The sequence below is a fragment of the Pelodiscus sinensis genome, chromosome 4, assembly GCF_049634645.1.
Source record: "Pelodiscus sinensis isolate JC-2024 chromosome 4, ASM4963464v1, whole genome shotgun sequence".
NCBI classification, from domain to species: Eukaryota; Metazoa; Chordata; order Testudines; family Trionychidae; genus Pelodiscus; species Pelodiscus sinensis.
The window spans coordinates 121,710,471-121,731,309 of record NC_134714.1 but is presented as its reverse complement, the minus strand read 5'-3'; the positions used below and the strand labels follow the sequence as shown (position 1 = coordinate 121,731,309).

The following is a 20,839-nucleotide window of genomic DNA, read 5'->3' as shown; positions in this document are numbered from 1 at the left end:
CCCTCACACACAACCTCCTATGCCAACCCCCCTAGCCCAGCCCTGAGTCCCCCCTCTCACTTTGGACCCCACATTTTTGGCCCTACCCTACAATCTACATCCCCAAATGGAGTCCTCACCCCCCCCCCTCCCATTCCCCACCTCCTTGCCCAGCGAAAGGAGATGGAGTGAGTGGAGAGGCTGGGCCTCTGACAAGGAGCAGGGCCATCCTGTTCCATTTTGTGCAATTAGAAAGTTGGCAACCCTAGTCACCCCACACAGCACTTGTCCTGTAACAGCCTTGACATTGTAGGCCCGATTCAGAACCTTGCTCGAGCAGGCTAATGCTTCCACTGATGTCGAGAAGGGGCATTTGATTCCTGCTCTGCTACTGGGGGATGGGGCAATTCGCATCATTGGGTGAGGTCACTCCCCTCCCCCTTCCTCCCACCCCACTCCCTGGCATACGGGGCTGTTGGAAAGGGTGTTAGGTTGCAAAATTACAGACAGGGTGTTGTAGCTAGTCTTCATGACACTGAGCTTAGTTAGCCCATTCTCTGACCAGTTGTGGCTTCTCCTTGGGAAGGGAGATTGTGGCTTATGGTGCTTACAATCTCTGGCAGCCGTTACTGAAGTGGCCTTCATGAGCGCTAGCATGGAGTCAGGCTGTTTCTTCAGGCAAACGAAGAGACTGATCTAGGTCTCCCTCTCTGTATAAGGCCACTCTGGATTTGGGTGGCATGGCCTGAAGCATCTTTAGTTATCTCTTGTGTTGAGGGTGTGCAGTGCACTCATTTGAGTGGGGTTCAACAGGACAGGAAGTTGCAGACTTTTGGATTAAATATATACCTCGAAATTGAGACTCTCAAATAGGTACTAAAATTATTTTCTACTCAGTCTTCCACAGAGCTTATTAGAAGCTTAAATCTTGGCTTCATACAGGTTTCCTGCTGCCACTTGTTTGGGTGCCTCCCTGATTCCTTGATTTCAATAGAAATGTAAGCCAATAGAAACATACAGGTTCTGAAGGCAGACTGGCCTTAAAGCAGCGAAAGGTAGGTTGAAGTTGTAGATCCAACAACCTTTAGTGTCCCTTCATCACTTCAAAACATTTTCTGAACAAGAGGAGAATAAGACTCATATACCTCTTTGCAGTAAAACATTTATTAGAATGACATTTCTAGAGAGCTACCCTTGCCAGAACAGGTCATGGAATTTACCCACTTTCAGTTTAGCAGATGTAGACAGTATTGTTACTTGTAGTGGAAAAAAAATCCTATAAAGCTTCTTAAAGAGAAAGTTTTGGTATTAAGTGAGCACCTACCCTTATCGGCCTTTTCTAGGGGTTCCTGCCAAGGTTTCTTTCCCAGGTGGAGACTGACCTCTTACACAAAGAATGCATGAGTTACTTTAGTGTCAATTTTTGCTTTGTTCCCTGATAGTTTTCCCCAGAAACTCAGCAAAAGCAGTATCTATTGATCCCTAAACATTCACCAAGTGGTTCTATTTTTGCCAACCCTTTAGTAGACGGGAATCTTCTAGAAATTTTGACTGACCCATTAAATAGGCATTTTAGAGCTGCCTCTATAGGCTAACAGCCCAGTTCTTGAAGATGCCTACTATTCTTCACCTCTGGGATAGAGATGCTCTAATGAAACTTTGAAGCTCAGGTGAGCCTCAGAGTTGGTATATTCAAGAATACACAGCAGGATGCCAATTCCCTTGAAGGACATTTGTGTTGTAGAGATTCCATGATTTTTTCTCTTTTGTAAAAACAAACATTCTCTATTAAACTCATTGGTTAACTGCATCTATGAAGAGTTCAGATAAAGAGCCAGAAAGAGGGCAAGGACAGTGCTCAGCACATGGTCACATCTTGAACTGCACCACTCAGGAAACAATCTTGAGTCCAGGTATGGACTCTTCCAGGACCTTCAGTTCATCATCTGTTTCAGAACTCCAGTAGATGTCGTACAGACTGGAAAGGAAAAAAGAAGTAACCATCTCAGCAAGAACGCTATCAAATTAAGAAGTGCTGGGGAGCAAAGATACAGTGACCTCTGGGAAAACATGGAAAAAAGGGAGCCAATACTTTACTGTCCTGTCAGTCCTGGTTCAAGACTGAACTTAAGGCCATGTCTTCACCAAGCAGAAGATCAACAGCTGCTGCAATCAGTCTTCTGGAGTTTGATTTAGCAGATCTAGTTAAGACCTGCTAAATCAAACTCAGATGGTGCCCCTACCCAGCATCCAGTACTCCTACTCCTGTCACCTCCCGTTGTGTGGATGGCAGGGAAACTCAAAACAAGGTAGCTGGAGTTGCATATCTTGATTTGACCTTCCCCTTTAGCGTAGGCCTGGCTTAAGGCAGAGCTATTAAGCCGAGGTAGACTTTGGCTGTACTAAATAGATAGCAAGGCTATTTAAGGAGAGAGTCATTGTGTAACTACACTACACTAGGCAGAAACAATCAACTGAAGGATCTGCCATTAGTAACTGCCAGACTGAATTAGACCCATGGTCCATCCATTCCAATACCCCCTCTCTGACAAGAGCCAGAATCAAAGCAGGCTGGTGGAAGAATCTGCCCCCGCATGTAGATCTTGTCCTTCTCTCACACAGTTAAAGATGGGCGTTAGGCTGAAGCAGAATGTTTGGCAAGGCAAGGCATTAAAAAACTACAGAAACTCTGGATATTCTTGTCGTCCATGTAAACATCCAGTTCCCTTGAGTCCTGACAAGGGTTTAGCCTCAGTGACTACTTGTGGCAGGGATGTCCAGTCTATTTGTGCAATGTGACAAGTATTCCCATTTATCCATTTTGTAGTTTACCACTTTTCAGTTTAATATCAGCCACTGTCAGACAGGATACGGGACTGGACAGACTGTGGATCTCATCCCGTGTGGCAGTTTCTCTGTTCCTCAGCAAGCAGGGCATGGTCTGGACTAGGGATGTAAAATCCCTGTCAATCAATTAAACATTAGATTGACCAAATGTTTAACCGGTTGACCGATTAGTCGGGATCCGAGATGGGGACTGCTCAGGACGCCAAGTGGCCCATGCCTGTGGGGTGCTCAGGCCCACTGCAGACAGAGGCTGCTGTGCACAAGAGCAGCCTCAGTCCATGGCAGGCAGGGAGCTGCTCCAGCCCCCAGACTACCAGTTAACTGGAAGCAGTAAGTATGAATCACCCATTTAGAGTGAGGCTCCCCAGTTAACCTTTCACATCCCCCATCTGGGCAAAGAGCAGGCTATGGGATTAAAACCACTTCACAGCATGGAGGAGGTAGGAACAGGAAGTGTCCCACTGGCAAGCCATTTATGTTCTATTTCAAGCCAAGCAATCACGCAGGACCAGCTGTCTCAGCCACAGCTCCGTGAAAGGCCTCTCCACACAACAGGCACGAGTGATCTGATGTCAGACGATTTAAAGAAAAGACAGCAAAGAGATTCTTTGGCCCCAAACGTAACAGGCTCACTTCACCAGCAAGAAGAGAAGCGTTGGCACACGCACACCCCTGCTCCCTTCTACTACCGCAGCGGGGTCCATCTGCTTGTCCTTTCCACCCATAACTGCATGGGGGGTTGGTGCAGCTGAGGGAGGCAGGACCCCGAACCCCACCTACAGCCCAGCCCTTCTGCTGAGGACCCGCCCCCTGCAGGGAGGAGGCGGGGCAGTGCACCAAGCATGCCTGCCCCCTCAGAGGGGAGAAGGAGAAGAGGCAGCATGCTGGGTGCGCCCCAGCCTCCCTGGAGCACCAGCAGAGGGGGAAGAAAGGCGAGGGAGTGCATGGAGCACCGGGAGAGGAGGAGGAGACTGCGCAGTTCCAGCCTCCCTGGTCCCGAGCACGGGGAAGGTGGGTGCTGGGGACAGCAACACTCCCCTCTTACCAGGTGACGCTTACTGGTCATGTTAACCAGTGGGGGCTGAAGCAGCCCCCCATTTGCAGCAGGCCTGGCCTGGGCAGCCCAACTAGGCTGGAGTGGTTCCCCCTACCCATCCCCATATAAACAGGGACAGGAGGACACTGTGCCATGAGTATGGACATGCAGCCTTAAAGGGGCAGGCAGCTCCTGAAAGAGATATTAGAAATTCACCTCCCGCAGGAAGTCATGGATTCCCTTAGGCACTAGCTTCCTGAGAGAAGGCTTTGCTTGCTGCCCTGTCTCCTCTGGGAGTTAAAAGCAAGAACAGGGGCTTCCCAGACACCAGCTCATTGTGGAAAGATTACAAAGCGAGCACCACTTACACTAGTTGCTGTAGCTTGCAGCCGGGCTGCCTCAGGGCTTCACACAGCTTCTTCACGCCTTCATCCTCCAGCGCATTGTTGCTCAGGTCTAGCTCTGTGAGGCACTGTTTGGAAGAGATGATGGTAGCCAGATGCCCACAACAAGCAGCTGAGAGATCGCAGTTACCCAGCCTGCAGGGAAAGGGAGAAGCCAAAGTCTGAGGCGCAAGGACTTACAAGAGAGTCACTTTGATCTCTTTGGAGGAGACACCCCAACCGGGACTGCCACAGGCAACACCACCACCAGTCTCGCGTCTTTCTGCCATTTCAGAGGCTGGTAGATAGAACAACCTGTGTACTTTATATGAAGCCCGTGTTCCCCTAAAGGCTCTGGTGCTCAGAGCCCAAATTCTCTGTAGGCCACACAGCAACCTATTAAGTGCCATGCAGGCAGTCAAGGAATCCGCCCAGCCCTGCTCTAGCTGGGGGAGCCCTTCTCTGCACCCTTCCCCCAGCCACAGCCTTGCCAGAGTGCCTATTGTCCCCAGCCCAGGTGCTACTGAGGGGATAAAGAGTCCTCTTTCCCTGCAATAGCCCCAGGGCAGCCTGTACCCCATCTCTGCCCCAGCCCTGAGCTCCTTCCATCCTCCGAACCCCTCAGCCCCAACCCTCCATATAAATGTTGTTATATCCACCAATATTATATCCACCAATGCGTGTGTGTGTATAATATAATGTGTGTGCACAATGTATATAACTTGGTGCATATGTACAAACTCCTCCATATTGGTGTGCACAAAATTCATTCTGCACGGATGGGAAAAGTTAGAGGGAACATACAAGAACTGGGGCAGCGTTAGACATTTGTGATTAAATTCAGTCCTCTGCTACATGGAAACACCAGCTGCTCAGAATCTGGCCCTTCCCAGCTAGTAGATGGAAATAAGACCAGCCTATATTATGGTAGGTGAGTTTTGGTGTTGCGCAAGTGGCGATCTCAACTGTACACGATCAGTGTTCCCACCAAATTCCACTCTTGTGTGTGCACCAGTGTGATCAGTCAATAGATAGTGTGCTAGGGAACCAGGCTTGCGTGTCTGTTGCCTAGTCACAGTTTAGTCTGGTCTCTATGGACAAGGGCACTGTGCCATGAGCACGGACATGCAGCCTTAAAGGAGCTGTTCAATTTGCTAACCAGTTGGGTGAATCTGTTGTAGGGTTTGTGCAGCCAGACTGAGCCATTAGGCTATTCTCTCTCCTGATTACACTACTACACTGCCAAGCTAAACAAAGACTAGACTAAACATCTGTGGGGTATTACTGGGTTATTTACACAGCTAAAGAACAGAGGCAAATTGAAATAGCACCCGAAAGAAGCCAAGGCACTCTGATAGGGATGTAAGCGATTAGTTGAGTAATCAACTACCCAATAAGCATAGGTTTATTGGGTAGCCGAGTGACTACTCACTTTCCCTCCCCTTCAGCTGCCTCTGCATCAGAGACAGTACAGGTGGGGGAGCAGGAGCCAGTGCTGGGGGAGATGGCTGAAAGCCGGATCTCCCCAGCACCATCTACACAATGCGGGAGCGGAAGCAGAACCGCAGTGGTCCTGAAGCAGTCCCAGCTTACGCCAGCCCCTGGAGCTAATCCCACTACAGCTCTGCACTTTAAATGTAGAGCCACAACAGCGGTAGCAAGCCCCCCACCCTATTGACCAATCAAATAGTCGATGGAAATTCCATCGACTACTCGATTTATTAATTAACCGCTACTTAACATCTCTGCACTTGGAAGGACCAGTCCTTCTGTAAATCCAGGACTAGCACAATAAGTCTGAGCTATAACCCCGCGTTTCTCAAACTGTGGGTCCCGACCCCCCAGGGAGTTGCGAGGTCACGGTATCACAAAGTTTGAGAACCCCTGCTATAACCCTTAATAAGTTTAATGGCCAAGCCCCTGGGTTTCTATCGGCTGGGAGATTCAGATGTCACTGAATCAATACCAGAGCTTAGTCTTATCTACCTCTGTGAGAAGGCAAACAGTCTCTTGGCACTCAGTCGTTCCCATTCAGAAGCCGACCAGCTTCAGCTCTCAGCCAAGGGATCTCGTGAGACAGAAGCTTTCTAGTCGAACCTACGGGTTCTAGAATCCATGAAAGCCATGGCTAGAGCGGCCATGAGAGGCACCCATGATTCCAAGGCTCCGGCCCATTTGGCTTCACTTTGTACATCTAGAGCAGCCAGGGGGTGGGGAGAAGGAGGAGTGAGAGGAGGAGGTGAGGGTGACAGCATTGTGTATTATTTAGCAAGATTTCCTCAATCCGGAGGAAAGTGTATCACTGGCTACTGACAGTCCAATGTGGACCAGTCTGCCAGTCTATATGCAAACCGACCTGTTGCTTGTTCTAGCTAAGGATGTAAAAGACTAGTCGACTATCCAATAAGTATTTGCTTATCAGATAGTATTTTGACTAGTCGATACCCCCCCCCTTTGCTGCCTCTGTTAGAGGCAGCAAAGGGGGGGGGCAAGGGGTACTTCAAAGTGCAGCACTGCCACTTTGAAACACCCACACGGCTTTTCAAAGGGGCAGCCGTGGAGCCTGACCCCAGGCTCCCCATGTCATTTCCCCAGAACCTGGGATCAGCTGGCAGAGGCAGCAGTTTCAAAGGGAAAGCAGCCACACAGCTGATCAGGTGGGTAGGGGCTTCCCCTTTGAAACTGCTGCCTCTGCCAGTTTTAAAGGGGGCAGTGGAGCCTGGGGTCAGCTGAGGATTCAAAGGGTAGCCGCTGTGGGGCCCTGCGTCAGCTGGGGAGCCCCCAGCTGATCCCAGGTTCCAGGGAAGTGCTACATGGAACCCAGGGTCAGCTGGGGACTCCCCAGCTTATCCTGGACTCCTAGCAACATGCAGTGTAGCATGGAGCCCGGGGTCAGTGGGGGACTGAGTTCAGCCAAGGCCTGGGGACTCTTGTGCATTTCAAAGCAGGCACCCAGGAGCAACCTGGAGTCAGCGGGCTATATGCGGAGTTGTACATTTCAAAGGAGGAATGTGGAAGAGCTTATTGACTAGTCAACAGAAACTCCAGCGGCTAGTCAACAAGTCAATTAACCACATTTTAACATCCTTCGTTCTAGCAGAGCTGGAACAGTGTTGGATTTGCACAAGTTTACAGCAAAGAAAGCAACACATACTTGTTACCCAGGTCAGGGTTCGTACTCTAGCATTAGGACGCAGGAACTACCAGACACAGGTCAGGCCAGTGATCTATCTAGCCCAGCTATCTGATAGTGGTTAGTACCTGCTGCTTCACAGGAAGGTGCAACAAACCCTGCAATCAGCAGATTTGGGTTAATCTGTCCCTAGGAAGATTCCTCCAGGTCTTTTAGTTCGCGTGGCTTATACCCCAAAGACACCACTGAGTTAACATCTGCTAGTTCTTACAAAAGAGCCCCCATTTTAAGAAAAAGGAAGAATCTGTGGGAAGTAAAGACTTCAAGGAGACCATCTTCCACAGTAATCCTAGTGGCACCAACTCAGTGTGCCACCAAGACATCACCAATGTTCCCTCTAATGGTTTTCCATCCATGTGTAGAATACATTTTGTGTGCACACCGAAGTATGTGCACCACCTTCAGAAACACATGCTGCCAGCTGTGGTGTCATCTGAATCTTTTCTGGGTGGCCACTCAAATGCTCCACTTACAGGCAACACTGGACATCACCCAGCTGCTGTCCTGGCTACACAGAACAGGAAGTTAATGCAACACTCACTGAAGTGTAGCTGAAATCAGGAAATAATGAACTCCAACAGCATTCAATTTTCAGCCATGACTGATATAACTAAGCATCAGTTTTCAGCTGGAACTATTTGATATTTTGTAACTGTTCCTCTTTAGCCTCTGCACCTTATCCTCACCCACTCCCATTTTTTTTTTAAGCGACCAATAACTAAGTGAAAGAGAAAGAAGTTACTTACCATAGAGACCGTAAGTTACAGTTGGGGCTCATCAGTCCTTCATGGATAATTTCAACCCCTGCATCTCCTACCTTGTTGCCACCCATATGCAGTTCTCTCAAGGTCTGGTTTGTGCCAAGAGCAGAGCTAAGGCTCTTACAGCAGGCAGTTGTAAAACCACATTCCCTTATCCTGCAATGCAGAGAAGAAACCAGAACTTTAGGAGCTGAAAGACGTATAGGCTGGATGGTCCGATGGGCCTTCCTCTCCCATCTTTAATCTCTATGGCTGCTAACCTCTCTCACCAGTGCCTCACATCCTTTTCCCTCATGTTGGCGATTCGAACTATTTAGATAGGGTGGGAATCACACTAGAAGTCTGAACCATCTGTCCTTTCCCATCAGGGATTAGACATGCTATTTTAATAACCTCCCCAAGGTCTGGGGCTGAATTGTCCTGTTCCATCACAGGAAGATTATGTCCCCACCTCAAAGAACCCAAGAGGCACACAAGACCAGTGATGAGACAATCTCAACAGGATCACATGGGGGATATCTACACTGCACACTTCAGCTATTCTATTTCGAAATAGCGCGTCTACACTACAGGGGAGCCTCAAAATTAGTTTGAGGCAGGCTCCCCTAATGTGGGCGTACGACCTTGATTTAGAGCCCCAGGAGGCACTGGAGAGTAATTAGTTTGAATGGCCCTGGGGAAGAGCTATTTCAAAATAGCAGCAGTGGAGCATCCAACATTACAGCTATTTTGAAATAGCTATATCGGAATACGTGTTATTCCTCATGGAATGAGGTTTACAGATTTCAAAATAAGCCGTCCGTTCTTTCAAATTTATTTCGAAATAACAGAATTGCTGTGCAGACGCTCACATGGTTATTTCGAAATAACATCAGTGGGCTCAAACTTGATGATGCTCATTTGCTTAGATCTTGAAAAATCTCCAGTTACTTGAAAGGTTTTTGGAAGCATAAATACCACTGATTTTCAATAAGCTGCAGGCCCATAGGCAGGAATTTCTGTCGGGAGGGGAGGGGGCAGGGGAAAGCCGTGGGAGAGGCTGGTGGCTGCCCCACCCCCATGCCCCAGCCCCACCCTCACTCCTGAGGAAGGAAAGGGGGAATCATCCCCAGCCTTCTTTCCATCAGCCAGAGCCAGAGGGGGAAGGCTGGGGCAATGCACCATCCCTGCCTTCCCCAAGCTGACTGGAATTGGCCCCAGGGCAGACCATGAAGGACTGTGGGGAGGTGCATTTGCAGCCTTCACACACCCCTGCGTATGGGCCTGGCTAGGTGCTCCAGAATCTCTTTGGGATGCTGCTAAACAAAAGAACTATTCCCCTCCTTAGAGGATGTGAATCAGTAAGGATGTTTGCGTGGGCGCAGAGAGGTCTTTGTTAAATTAAAAAAATAAATAAGTGAGGACAATGGAAGTTGTAAAGAAACCAGGCAGCAGCTTACCACAGTGCCTGGAGTTTGGCTTTTGGATCCTTCAGTCCTTGACACAGTTGCTCCATTCCTGCATCTCCCAGGTCGTTACCAATCAGGCTCACCTCCGTTAGGGACTCTTTTGTTCTGAGGACTTGGGCGAGATCCTTGCAGCTAGCAGGTGTGAGACCACACTCCCATAACCTGAGGAACACAACCAGAATGCTGGCTTCAAGATTTGCTTAGGATTCACCCCAGATGAGTGTATAAAATCCTGTTTTTACTTCCAATGGCAGACATGCACAATGTCTTTTGAACTCTAAGAAGCTTGTTCTATGGACACACATTTACTTTACCAGTCCCTTTTGTATAAACAGCCTTCTCCTGCTTCCCTGCATCACAGATGGAAAAAAAACCCTTTCTAAAAAAGATATAGGAGTTGGGTTTGTAGTGCTGTACAGAGAACTGAGCAGAACAACAGAACATGGCTGTAATGAATTTTAGTCCTCCTTCTTCATAGAACTGGGTCACTTACTGACATTGTCCTTTCCAATCTAGTTGGCTGTGTTCTTCACCCAACCGTAGCTGAGAGAAGGGATCTGAGGAGCAGCCTATTTCATAAGGGATTTGCCAGGCACTTAGTTTCTCAGACAGCAAAATCATGCCAATAGCTACTCTATATTGGAAAGAGTTTGTCTGTTTGTTCAACTCCTCCTCCTAAATGGCAAGAGTTAGGACCATGACATTTGGTACACAGCTTCCTGTGATCATAATGTAAAGCAAAGGGTTTGGTTGTGCCAGGAAAGCGGGATGGGACTGCATCTCATAAAACCAAACAGAAGAGACAGAATCACCAAGCAGGTGAAAAGGCTGGCTGGGGATGCCCCATCTCCCGTGACCAGGACTGCCCTAGCTCCGAGCCTCCCACCCCTCACGCACCCTTTAGGGAAGTGGGCAGGTTTACGCTTCCTTTCTCCCCGATTCGAACGGAACATTGCTGGCTCTTCCCCTTCATCAGAGAGAAAGTGAGGGGAAGTGCAGTTTCCTGCATTCCTCACTCTGGCTACAGGGTGCAGAGGGCAGACAAGCCTGGGCCTACCCCAGCTGGGGGATGGGCACCACGCCCTGGCTGTGCCCGCAGGAGCTGCAGTGCTCATGGAGAGATGCTTCTCACCAGGCCCCCAAGCTGCTGCACTAAGAGGGCTGGGATAGTCCTCTCTCCCTGGGGCAGCCTGCATACTGAACCCCTCATCTCCAGCCCCAGAGCAATGATTTAAACGAAGCATGGACATTTTCCAAAAACCACAAATTAATCAAGTTAAGGACCCGAGCAACACTGGGTAAATCTTCCAGTAAGAAACACAGATGACTTCGAGGCCATCACCTTGTGCAGATTTTAGGCAGTCACTGATTTGCCTTACCATAGCTTCTCTATTTGACAGGTGGGATTCAGCAGTCCCTGGCACAGCAGCGCTAGCCCTGCATCTCCAATCTTGTTCTCTCCCACAGACAGGTCTGTCAGGCACGGCTTCGACGCAAGAACAGCGCTGAGATCCCCACAGCTAGCAGTGGTGATATGACAGTTCTCCACACTGGGGGCGGGGGAAAGGGGAGAGAAGACTCAGATCAATGTTCAACAGTTGCTTCTCCGTCAGTCAGTGTATTAAAGCATGACGACATCTACCATCCTGAACGCAAGTCAGGAAGAGACTGCTGGCTGGATCCTCAGCCAACAAACTGGTGAGCGAGCTGCAGGGAGCTATGCCAGCTGAGGATCAGCCTAGTATTCCCAGGACAGCTTTTATCACCCTTTGTTTAGGCCACTGTGGTGCTCATGCAACCCAAATACCATGTATGCAGTGCTTTTTTTGTGACAGTACTGACCAGAACGGCGTACCTATTTTCCCAGCTCTCAGAAAGAGAATGGGATTTCCCCCGCATGTACCGGCACCTGTTTTCCTGGGGCAGCTCAGCTCCTGACGGAAGCCTGCTTGGGACATGTGGCTTTTTTTTTCTTCCAGCTTTTAAAGGGACCGTGACCGAATTCCACCCCCACCCCACTCCCGCATGTTTTTTGTTTTTTTTTTTTGGGGGGGGGGGGGGGAGAAGAGAGGGACTCAACAAGTTTTCCATTTTTTTTTGCTTAACAAGTCTGCCCTAGAGTACCGGCACCTTTTTTCTTACAAAAAAATCACTGCGTGTCTGTAACCAAAAGGTTATTTTCTGGACCTCCCTTTTTGCTGAGGGTTCCTCTCTAGGGAAATCCTGGGAACAGACAGAACCAGGGGAATCCCTGAGACTGTATCCCCACTAGAACCATACTGGGCTGACAGGCTCAGGGCTGCTGCAGCCATCCACATGGATGGCCTGGCTTCCATCTGATGCTTTGGGAAGATTTTGCAGCCTATACTGCTCTTAGAGCAAGAGTGCTCTGCAGGGTGAGATTGGGGCAGGAGATTCTCTGATCTTGCACCAAACCCCCTACGTAGACTTTATCCCAGAAGAGGGACGCCGTGCATTTTGAAGAGATGTGCACTTAGTAATTCTGACTACGTGGGAGACTCGTTAGATCGGGGGGGAGAGGGGAAGGAGGAAGATAGATAATCACTTCCATTCCCAAATACGAACCATCTGACATTTTCTTTGCAAGTCTGATCCACAGTGACCCCACTGCCATTACCCTGCAGGGAGGAGTAAAAGCCAGCTCCCTGAATCAAGTGCCAAGCCAAATTTGAGCCAGGAGAGTTTTTGCAGATGTACTGGGACAAGCCACAGAATGTCTTAAGCATTCCTGGCAACAAGAAGGCTGTGAGTTTTGAAGAGCAGAGCTAGAATAGGAGAGAAACAGCTGTTACTCACTGCAGTGACTGTAGCTTGCAGTTGGGATCCATCAACCCCTGACACAGCAGTTTTATTGCTGGATCTCCCAGTCTGTTATTACTTAGGTTGAGCATCTTCAGGGAGGACTTTGTGCGCAGAGCAGTGCAGAGCAGCTCACAGATGTCAGGCTTGAGTTCACAATATTCTAACCTGAAAAAAGAAAACAGAGCAAAATGGAGAGTCATCCTTATACCACTCAGCTCAGATGTATCAGCAGCACAGAGGTCATATCCACAGGCCAGACAGGAAGACAGTAAAATTCTCTGCAGTATGCAGCCCGTTAAATATACAGATACTCCATGAAAAATCATGAGCAAAGTCCCCAAACCTCAGTTACTTAATAGCACTGCCATGCTATTGCCAGGAGCTTCGGTCGGATTGAGCTGAGAATGGCACCAGATGGGATATCTGCTCAGTTTCAGTGTAAGACTTTCATAAGGTTACCTGCAGGTTTGCTGACAACCAGTGTTTAACTCTTGAATTATAAGAGAGCATATAACCACCACCACCACAGCTTGTTTCTCCAATGGGAAATCTTTAGTGCAATCCAGTCAGAAACCAAACAGTCTGAGACTAGAAACAAGAGCAATAAACTGATCACTTCTGCTGGTGGCAGTGGAAGAAGTTTGTGTGTCCTTTTTCTTGGCTGGGGTTTGCTCATAGAGCTTCTGGGTCATTCTACATTTACAGGGTACTTGCTGCTTCCCTCCTCAAAAGGGCAAACTAACCATCAACGTTTATTCCCTCTCCCTCTCTCCCCCCCCCCAGCTCCCAGTTCACTGACCTACTTCTTGCAGCTGGATAGAGTGGCTTTTCCTGTTCTCATATGATAGGGAAGGTGAAGAGGGTAGAGATTAGGTGCGCATGCCCTTTACCCCCTACTTAAGGTTCTTGTCCACTGCAAACAACCCTCTGATGTTACTGAATAAATAGTAGCAAGTTCTTCATGCCCAGTTAACTTCTGGCTTCTGCTAAATAAGAGTCAGAGTCCAAGGTAGTTTGGATGTGGAGAACTCTGTTGGTAACTGGATTAAGACCACCTATTTGCCTGATTAGTCAGACTATGCTCCATGAAACATTTCCAGAATGATCCACTCAATCCAACATTGAGAAGCATACAGCAAGGGGCTGGGGAATAGAGAGGTCAATGAAGATTTGGAGCACTGCTGAAACCAGGGATGTAAACAGTGATCAAAACAGGTAACTGGTTAAATGATTACAGTTACCTTGTTTAACCAGTTAACCGTTGGTGGGCCAGCATAGGGCAGCCAGGGTGGGGATGGGGTCTCACTGGGGCTGTGGGCAGGCATGGAGGGTGCTGCTCCAGGTGAGCCTGCCCCCACTAGGGCCACAGTAGCCTGCCAGTCGGCCCTGCCTGACCTAGCCAGGTTCCCACCAGCCAGCCTGACATGGACTGGTGTGGCTGTCAGTCCAGTTAACCAGTTAGCATTCAGGTAAACCTAATGCTCACTGGGTAACATTTTACATCCCTACCTGAAACCACTGAACAACCTACAAATAAGAACAGCTTTTGGTCACTACCAATCCAGGCTATGCTAAGGCAGTCAACCCAGAGACCTGTCCACATGATAAAGCCTTGGGACTATCCAATTCCCATTAACATAGATTATCAGGTACCCTGACCTCCTGCAGAAATTCACTTTTTTGCAGCTTGAGGTAAATTTGCAGCTGGTAAGAAGATGATACTACTCTGCACACATACCCCGATCTATCCACCCCAGTGTTGTCTGGCATCTGTAATGTCCAACACGATGGGAAAAACAAGGCCAATAATTACTTACTGTAGCTTCTGTAGCTGACAGTTGGGATCCAACAGTCCCTCGCACAGCACTTTTACACCTGAAGTTTTTAGTTTGTTATCACCCAGATGCAGCTCGATCAGAGACGGCTTTGTGCTCAGAACAGAACGGAGATGCTTGCAGCAGGCATCTGTTAGATTGCAGTTCTGCAGCCTGATGGAGAAAAGAAACCAAAGTAAGAGGAAGAATGTTCCCTGGAATTCATCATGTTCCCCTCAGAGTTTGGTGCATCATCCTGTGATGCTAAATGGAATTTGGGGGACACTTTAGGCTATTATGAAAATCAGTATCCCAGAATGGCAATGAGTTGCGCCAGATATACCATGTTATATATCTGCAAAATTGTTAAGCTGCCAGTGACAAGAATCTCATTTATATGCTTGTATCACCTTAGTATTTTGGGTTATGGATAGGTCTGTCTGTATTACAAAACTTGTTGGCCTATGCTTTGGGTGACATCCACAGACAGCATAGTAATGCACTGCCTAGTCTACTGGATGGCCTATCAGCTATTCCATTGATCCATTGAGAGGCGGCCAGGGAGAGGCGTTCTAAGTCAGCAGGGCAGAAAGGAGCATGCCTACAGACAGAGCCCTCAACTTCCAAGCCACATGCTGGCCAGGTTGGGTTTGAGACAAAGCTGCTGCATCTTCTCCCTCTTGCCCTCGTTCCTGCTTCTTACCCTTGGAGTAACCTTTCTACAAAAGGTCTTTTTAAAAAGGACTGAATGACCCATCCAAGGTGCAGAGGTGTTCTAATCTAGAGGGATTTTCAAGCCAGCAAACTCACCAGTACTGCTAGGAACCTGATGGACTTTGAAGTTTTTGTATGCATGAGACTGTTTGACCATTTAGCATCTCTTCTTGTTCTCTGTTTATGACAAACCTTTAGTTTTAGACACTAAAGAACTGGCGGCCAGTTGGGAATTTTGGGTAGGAGCCAAACCTATAGTGACCTGGTAATGTACCTGGCCCTTTGGGGTCAGAAGGACATTTTGTGCATGTGAGCAAAACTTTAAAAAACTGCTCACTGTACTGGACCTAGTGTTGACTGGGAGCCAGAGAATCAGCAAGCAATAAAGGGAGCTGTAGGATTTCTTTTTTGCTTCTTGATAACCAGTGCGGAGAATCAGAAGTACAGTTTGTGATGGGTTGGGAAATTTAACTTCAGTGTTACCCACCAGCTTTGGGAGTATCTGCTCTCCATTTTGCAGCCTGCCCTGATCTTGGCCTCTTCAGTGAGGGCTGCCTCAGTCCTCCTTTCCCACCCCAACGGTCAAACATCCAATACTTGGTTTCATAATATACGTCTACTGCCCTACAATGGATTCTGCTTAAATGCATTTGCAAAGCACTTGGAAGCAAAGCAAAGCACTTATTATATGCTCAGCTAAATATTAACAGTAAAGCTATGCCCAATAATATCAGTCTCAGTTAAAAATTATAATCAGTTAGTTTTACAGCTGCAGTAAGAAGGACTTTTTTTTAAATAATTATGAAGAAGAGAATTTTTCCCATTAAATAATGACAAAATTCCAATATATCTGTGCAGCAATGTTATTCTACACAGAACAAGCATTAGCTAACGTAAGGCTCTTTCTTGATAGAAAACAAGGGAATCTTACTTTTCATTGACTCCCACACCCCTCCATCCCTGCCCTGTCTCTTCGGGTGTGTCTAAACTACATGGCTCCGTCGATGGAGCCATGTAGATTAGGCTGATCAGCAGAGGGAAATGAAGCCGTGATTTAAATAATCGTGGCTTCATTTACATTTAAATGGCTGCTGCGCTGAGCTGACACAGCTGATCAGCTGTTTGTTGGCTCAGCGCACAAGTCTGTACGCTCCTGCGCCAACCTGAAAGCCCTTTATCAACCTCCCCGTTATGCCTCATAGGATGAGGTTTACCAGGGAGGTCGATAAAGGGCTTTCATGTCGGCAGGGGAGCGTCCAGACTGCCCCGATCTGCTGACAGCTGATCGGCAGAGTGGGGCAGCCATTTAAATTTAAATGAAGCCACGATTATTTAAATCGCGGCTTCATTTCCCTTTGCTGAACAAACAAATCTACATGGCTCCGTCGACGGAGCCATGTAGTCTAGACGTACCCTTCCTGTCCCTGCTCCTTTCCCTGTTACAGTGCTATAATGCACCAGAATGAACTGTGGCTCCCAACACCAATAACTACTCCCCTCACGGAGGTGGTTTACAAAGTGTGGTGGGAAAGCTCTCTTCCAGTGCTCCAGCCATAGTAACACTTTCAGTTTAAAGAAAAAGTTTCGCTGCCGGGGCAGTTAAGTATAGACAAAACCTAAGATGACCCAACAACCTTTACAACGTCTTAATGGAGTTCTGCCTGGAAGTTTGCTTTTCAGAAAAATTAGCTATTTCTGATTTGATCTTTAACATGTTGCCCTAGATAAAATGGATATTTAACATGCACTAAACTGACAAGGCAACCTGGTTTAGGAGAGAAGTATATGAATGTGAGATTGAGAAACTTGAGGTTTATAAGAAACCACAGTAGACTTCCGATAATCCGGAACCTATGGGACCTAGGTGGTGCCAGATTATCAGATATGCCAGACTATCAGGAGGTACTATATGGGTGTGTGTGTGTACACACAGTATACATTATATACTGTATATAAAGTGTTCTTAACCCTTTTTATTGTATATACAATATACTGTAATGTTTTAGTTTTTTAAAGCCTTTTTACCCCTTTTTGCTCAGTTCAGCTGCTGCCGCTGTTACCTTGTGACTCATTTTTTGCCAAAGCTCACTCACTAGGCTCTTGCTATTTTGATGCCAGACTATCAGGAGTGCCGGACTATTGGATGCTGGACTATTACAGTTTTACTGTATTTGAAATTTGTCTTAACTAGTGTTACATTCTTTAGAGGAAAGTATTAGACCCATTTATTTCAAGGCCCATCTTAAAAAGTGCATTTGATTCAGTTAATATTTTACCCTCCTGAATTAAATAGCTTCTCTCACTAGCGGATACATGTTTGACACCTGGAGGGATCGAAGTGAGGGGGGCAAAGTCAGCCTTCTTTTTCCTCCCACTCTGGGGAGGCTTGCAGGAGTCTAGACCTTATCTTGGTCTTTGAAGTGTCAAAATTCATTTAAGTACTACACTCTTGGTGGCAAACAAGTGTGCAGAACAGATTAAATATATTTGGTTTTTAGCTCTGTAGTTCTTGGAAGAGTTCTCTTTGAAGACTGGAGTGGATGGGATTTGGAAGATGTTGAAAGCACTATAGACAAGTGGTTCTTGTGCTTTAAGCTGTTCTGGCCAAACCATCAATCCTACTGGCTATGGGGGTGGGAGGAGTCAGGCAGCCATCCCTTGTTCAGTTAGGGATCAGATTCCCCCAGTCATAACTCAGGAAGTGTTTGAAGTTACTTGGATTTCAATTCACTTTTCCTACCAATACACAGAGAAGCAATTTTTATTATAAATTCAGGGTTTCCTGATGGGCTTGCAGAGCACAGTGAACATAGAAGGAGCTCCTCAGCTAGAATCAATGGGCTTAGCTCCACTAAGTCAGTGGAGATGCATTATTCACTTCAACTGATGATCTGGCCCCAAGAGGTCAAGTTACTCAAAATGCACTGATGAAGACGGGTAAGAGTTCTGAGTGCAACACAACCACCTGTGGAGACTTACCATAGCTTCTGTAAATTGCAGCTTGGAGCCATCAACCCTTTACACAGCAGTTCCACTCCTGAATCGCCCAGTTCATTGTTATTCAGTGTTAGCTCAGTCAGGGACTTGTTCGAACTGAGGACAGAGCCAATGTCCTTACAGTTATTAGCAGAGAGACTGCAATCATCCAGCCTGCAGGGAAGAGAGATGGCATTATTAGTCCTAACCATTCATTCCGCTCACCTCAGGCACTACAACATTCCCCAGCAGAGATGTATTCATGAAGCAACACAATGGGTTGTTAGATCCTAAGTCAGTTCCTGGAGTGTAAATCCACATGCAGCTTGCTGTGCAGATAAAAACCACCCCAGTTACAGAGGCCTGGCAGAACACAGGATTCTCATGCACAACTGGGCCCTACTCCTAGACAAGTGGCAGAGAGATTTTTCCAGGGACAGATTGAGTGGAACTCCTCCACCTGTACTGCTCAGATGGAGGAACACACCCCAAATCCCCTCTCTAGCCAACACTGCTTTAACCCTAGGCTGTGGTTAAGCTTAGTTTCTTCTGCAACAAGTTAGTTCATCAGGCCGGGGGAGTTGGAAGGTCCACCTGAAGCCAAAGCTCCAGAGGGCAATGGATAAGCTTTCACACGGTCTCCTGACACCACATAAACTGGCCCTTTGCCCGGCTTTCCAGTCAGCTAGAGACTCCCAGAGACGTGCTGCGGCATGCATAGATCACAGAGCCTCGCCCACATGCTTGGAGCCTTCCTGCCAATTTTCAGCTGCTGTCACCTTCTCAGCAAAGTCTCTGCTCAGAATTCAGTTCTAATCACTGGCACACAGCCCAGGTTCCCTACGGGCATTCCGTACCCAGAGGATACCCCCCGGTGTCAGAATTAGTCCCACGTAGGATAGTCGCGTGCAATCCTGTCTACCAGCCCCAAATCAAGTCCCCATTAGCTTAATGATCATTTTGCCCACCCAGAGAAGCAAGAGGTCAGCTAAGTGGTGCAGATTCCCAGCAAGAGGAGATGGACCCAACTCTTTTCTAACACTCCCCAACTCCCAGCCGAACACTTCCAGGCCGATATCTAAGTAATATTCTTACAGGCTGCCAGAACACGTAGGAGTGAAAGGGATAGAGAGTTTCCACGTGTTAAAATGCTGGCCAATGTATAGCCTTTGGGAAGACTGGTCAAGAAATTCCACGAGGAAGGAGATTGACCAGCACTCCCATGAAAGGGCACATTAGCCTAAAGTCCACCATCTGGATGGAGAGAAGACAGACACCATCCCCCTGGCAAAGAAACATCCCGGCAAGGGAGACAGGAACTCCGGAGCAGTGGCAACATATGTTAATAGTGACATCACTAATTTGGTGAGTTTAATCCAAGTAGGGTTGCCAGGTACTTTCGCAAAAAATCCCAAACATGGCGGGGGAAAAAAACTGGTTGAGAAAAGAAAAAGTTGCTGCGCCTTTATTCCTGTTCCCTCTGCCCTCACCCGACATGGCAGGGGAAAAATGTCCCCGCCGGCCTTCCATGCGAGGAAAACATTTTACATGTCCAGTATTTTCTGGTTTGTTTGTTTTTTTAAACTGGACAGAAGATGCAAATACCGGATTGTCCGGGCGAAAACCGGACACCTGGCAACCCTAAATCCAGACTGAATTTGAACCCCGACAATTCATGCCAAAGAGCAGGTTTCTTTAGATAAGCTCATGAGAACATGCTTTCTACGCTGGATGAGCAGAATCTTTCCCTCACGCACAAGGAGGTAGTACCTCACCGCAACACTACTGCAGTTAATACTGCAAGCCCATACGCAGGAATTTCTGGGTGTGTGCGCGCTTTTTTCTAATGTGGACTGCAAGGGTGTGAATGCACCCCCCATGTTTCCCCAAGTAAGCAGAGAAATTAGCCCCAGCCTTTCCTCAGTTGGTCAGAGCAAGGGGAAGGGAGGTTCCGGCAGCGCACTGCTCCTGAGAGCATGCTTATTGGGAGATCATGGGGGGTGATGGGGTTTCACACCCTTTGCACGCACACACACATCCACCCTGTATTATCCCTGAAATGCAGTAAAACATTCCCCCTCCCCCCAATTCCCTCTCCTGCCCTTTTAGCAAATTATTCAACTTCGTTGTTCTATGGTTTCTTCTAGAAAAAGCTGGTACTACCTGACAGTTTTGCATGTGTTCATGGACAAAACCAGCTCGGTCCATCTGGACGCACTCAGCTCTTCGCACTGGATGTCAAGGTCCATTTTAAACGCTGAGGCAGTACCTGAAGATTTAACAAGAGGCCAGTGAGTAATTTCTGATGCCAAACAACAAACCCAGCATTCCCTCACCACCCCCAACCAGTCAGGCTCGGGCAGCTGGACATATAACCCTCTTAGTTACAAGAGCTAATTACGTAATTTGCCCTCTTTACACACAGTCTATGTTGAAAGGTGACAGACACTAAGTCCACATTTGTGATCATGTTGAGATACATCAGACTGCGGCCAGACTAACCCCGCAGCGGTCCCGATCCTGTGGCTGGGTGGTAGGTGCATCCTACAGAGTGACTGCAACAGCCATGACCCCTGTCAGTTTTTCAGAAGCTGTTTAGCCCAGCGAGCAGAGAGGGAGGCTCTTCTTGGCTACAAGACAGCGTGCCCTTTCCAAAGGCAATGGGTACCATTCTCGTTATTATTGCACAGGTGTCTGAACCGCACAGAACATGCGTGCACTTCAGGGAATGCATGGGAAGCCAGGTGTGAGCATAGGAGTGAATGATTTCTCATCTACAGTATGTTTCAGAGAGTCTGTTCAAGAACTTCTCCTACATAATAAGAGCTAGGACCACCAAATTCACTATACAGCTTCCTCTTTTCA

The 20,839-nt window shown here is 47.8% G+C and overlaps 1 protein-coding gene across 3 annotated transcripts in view; it reads right to left on the bottom strand.

Annotated features, from left to right (window-relative positions):
- Positions 1-1,121: 1,121 nt before the first annotated feature.
- RNH1 (ribonuclease/angiogenin inhibitor 1) overlaps positions 1,122-20,839 on the bottom strand; it is a 36,924-nt gene continuing 17,206 nt past the window's right edge. For all 3 annotated transcript variants that reach the window (XM_006124857.4, XM_006124858.4, XM_006124859.4), the window contains exons 2-10: positions 20,138-20,243; positions 17,978-18,148; positions 14,288-14,458; positions 12,465-12,635; positions 11,027-11,197; positions 9,639-9,809; positions 8,185-8,355; positions 4,231-4,401; positions 1,122-1,957 (exon numbers count right to left, since the gene is read on the bottom strand). In XM_006124857.4, coding sequence (XP_006124919.2) covers positions 1,870-1,957; positions 4,231-4,401; positions 8,185-8,355; positions 9,639-9,809; positions 11,027-11,197; positions 12,465-12,635; positions 14,288-14,458; positions 17,978-18,148; positions 20,138-20,243 — 1,391 coding nt within the window. In that variant the 3' untranslated portion in view covers positions 1,122-1,869. The remainder of the gene's footprint in view (positions 1,958-4,230; positions 4,402-8,184; positions 8,356-9,638; positions 9,810-11,026; positions 11,198-12,464; positions 12,636-14,287; positions 14,459-17,977; positions 18,149-20,137; positions 20,244-20,839) is intronic.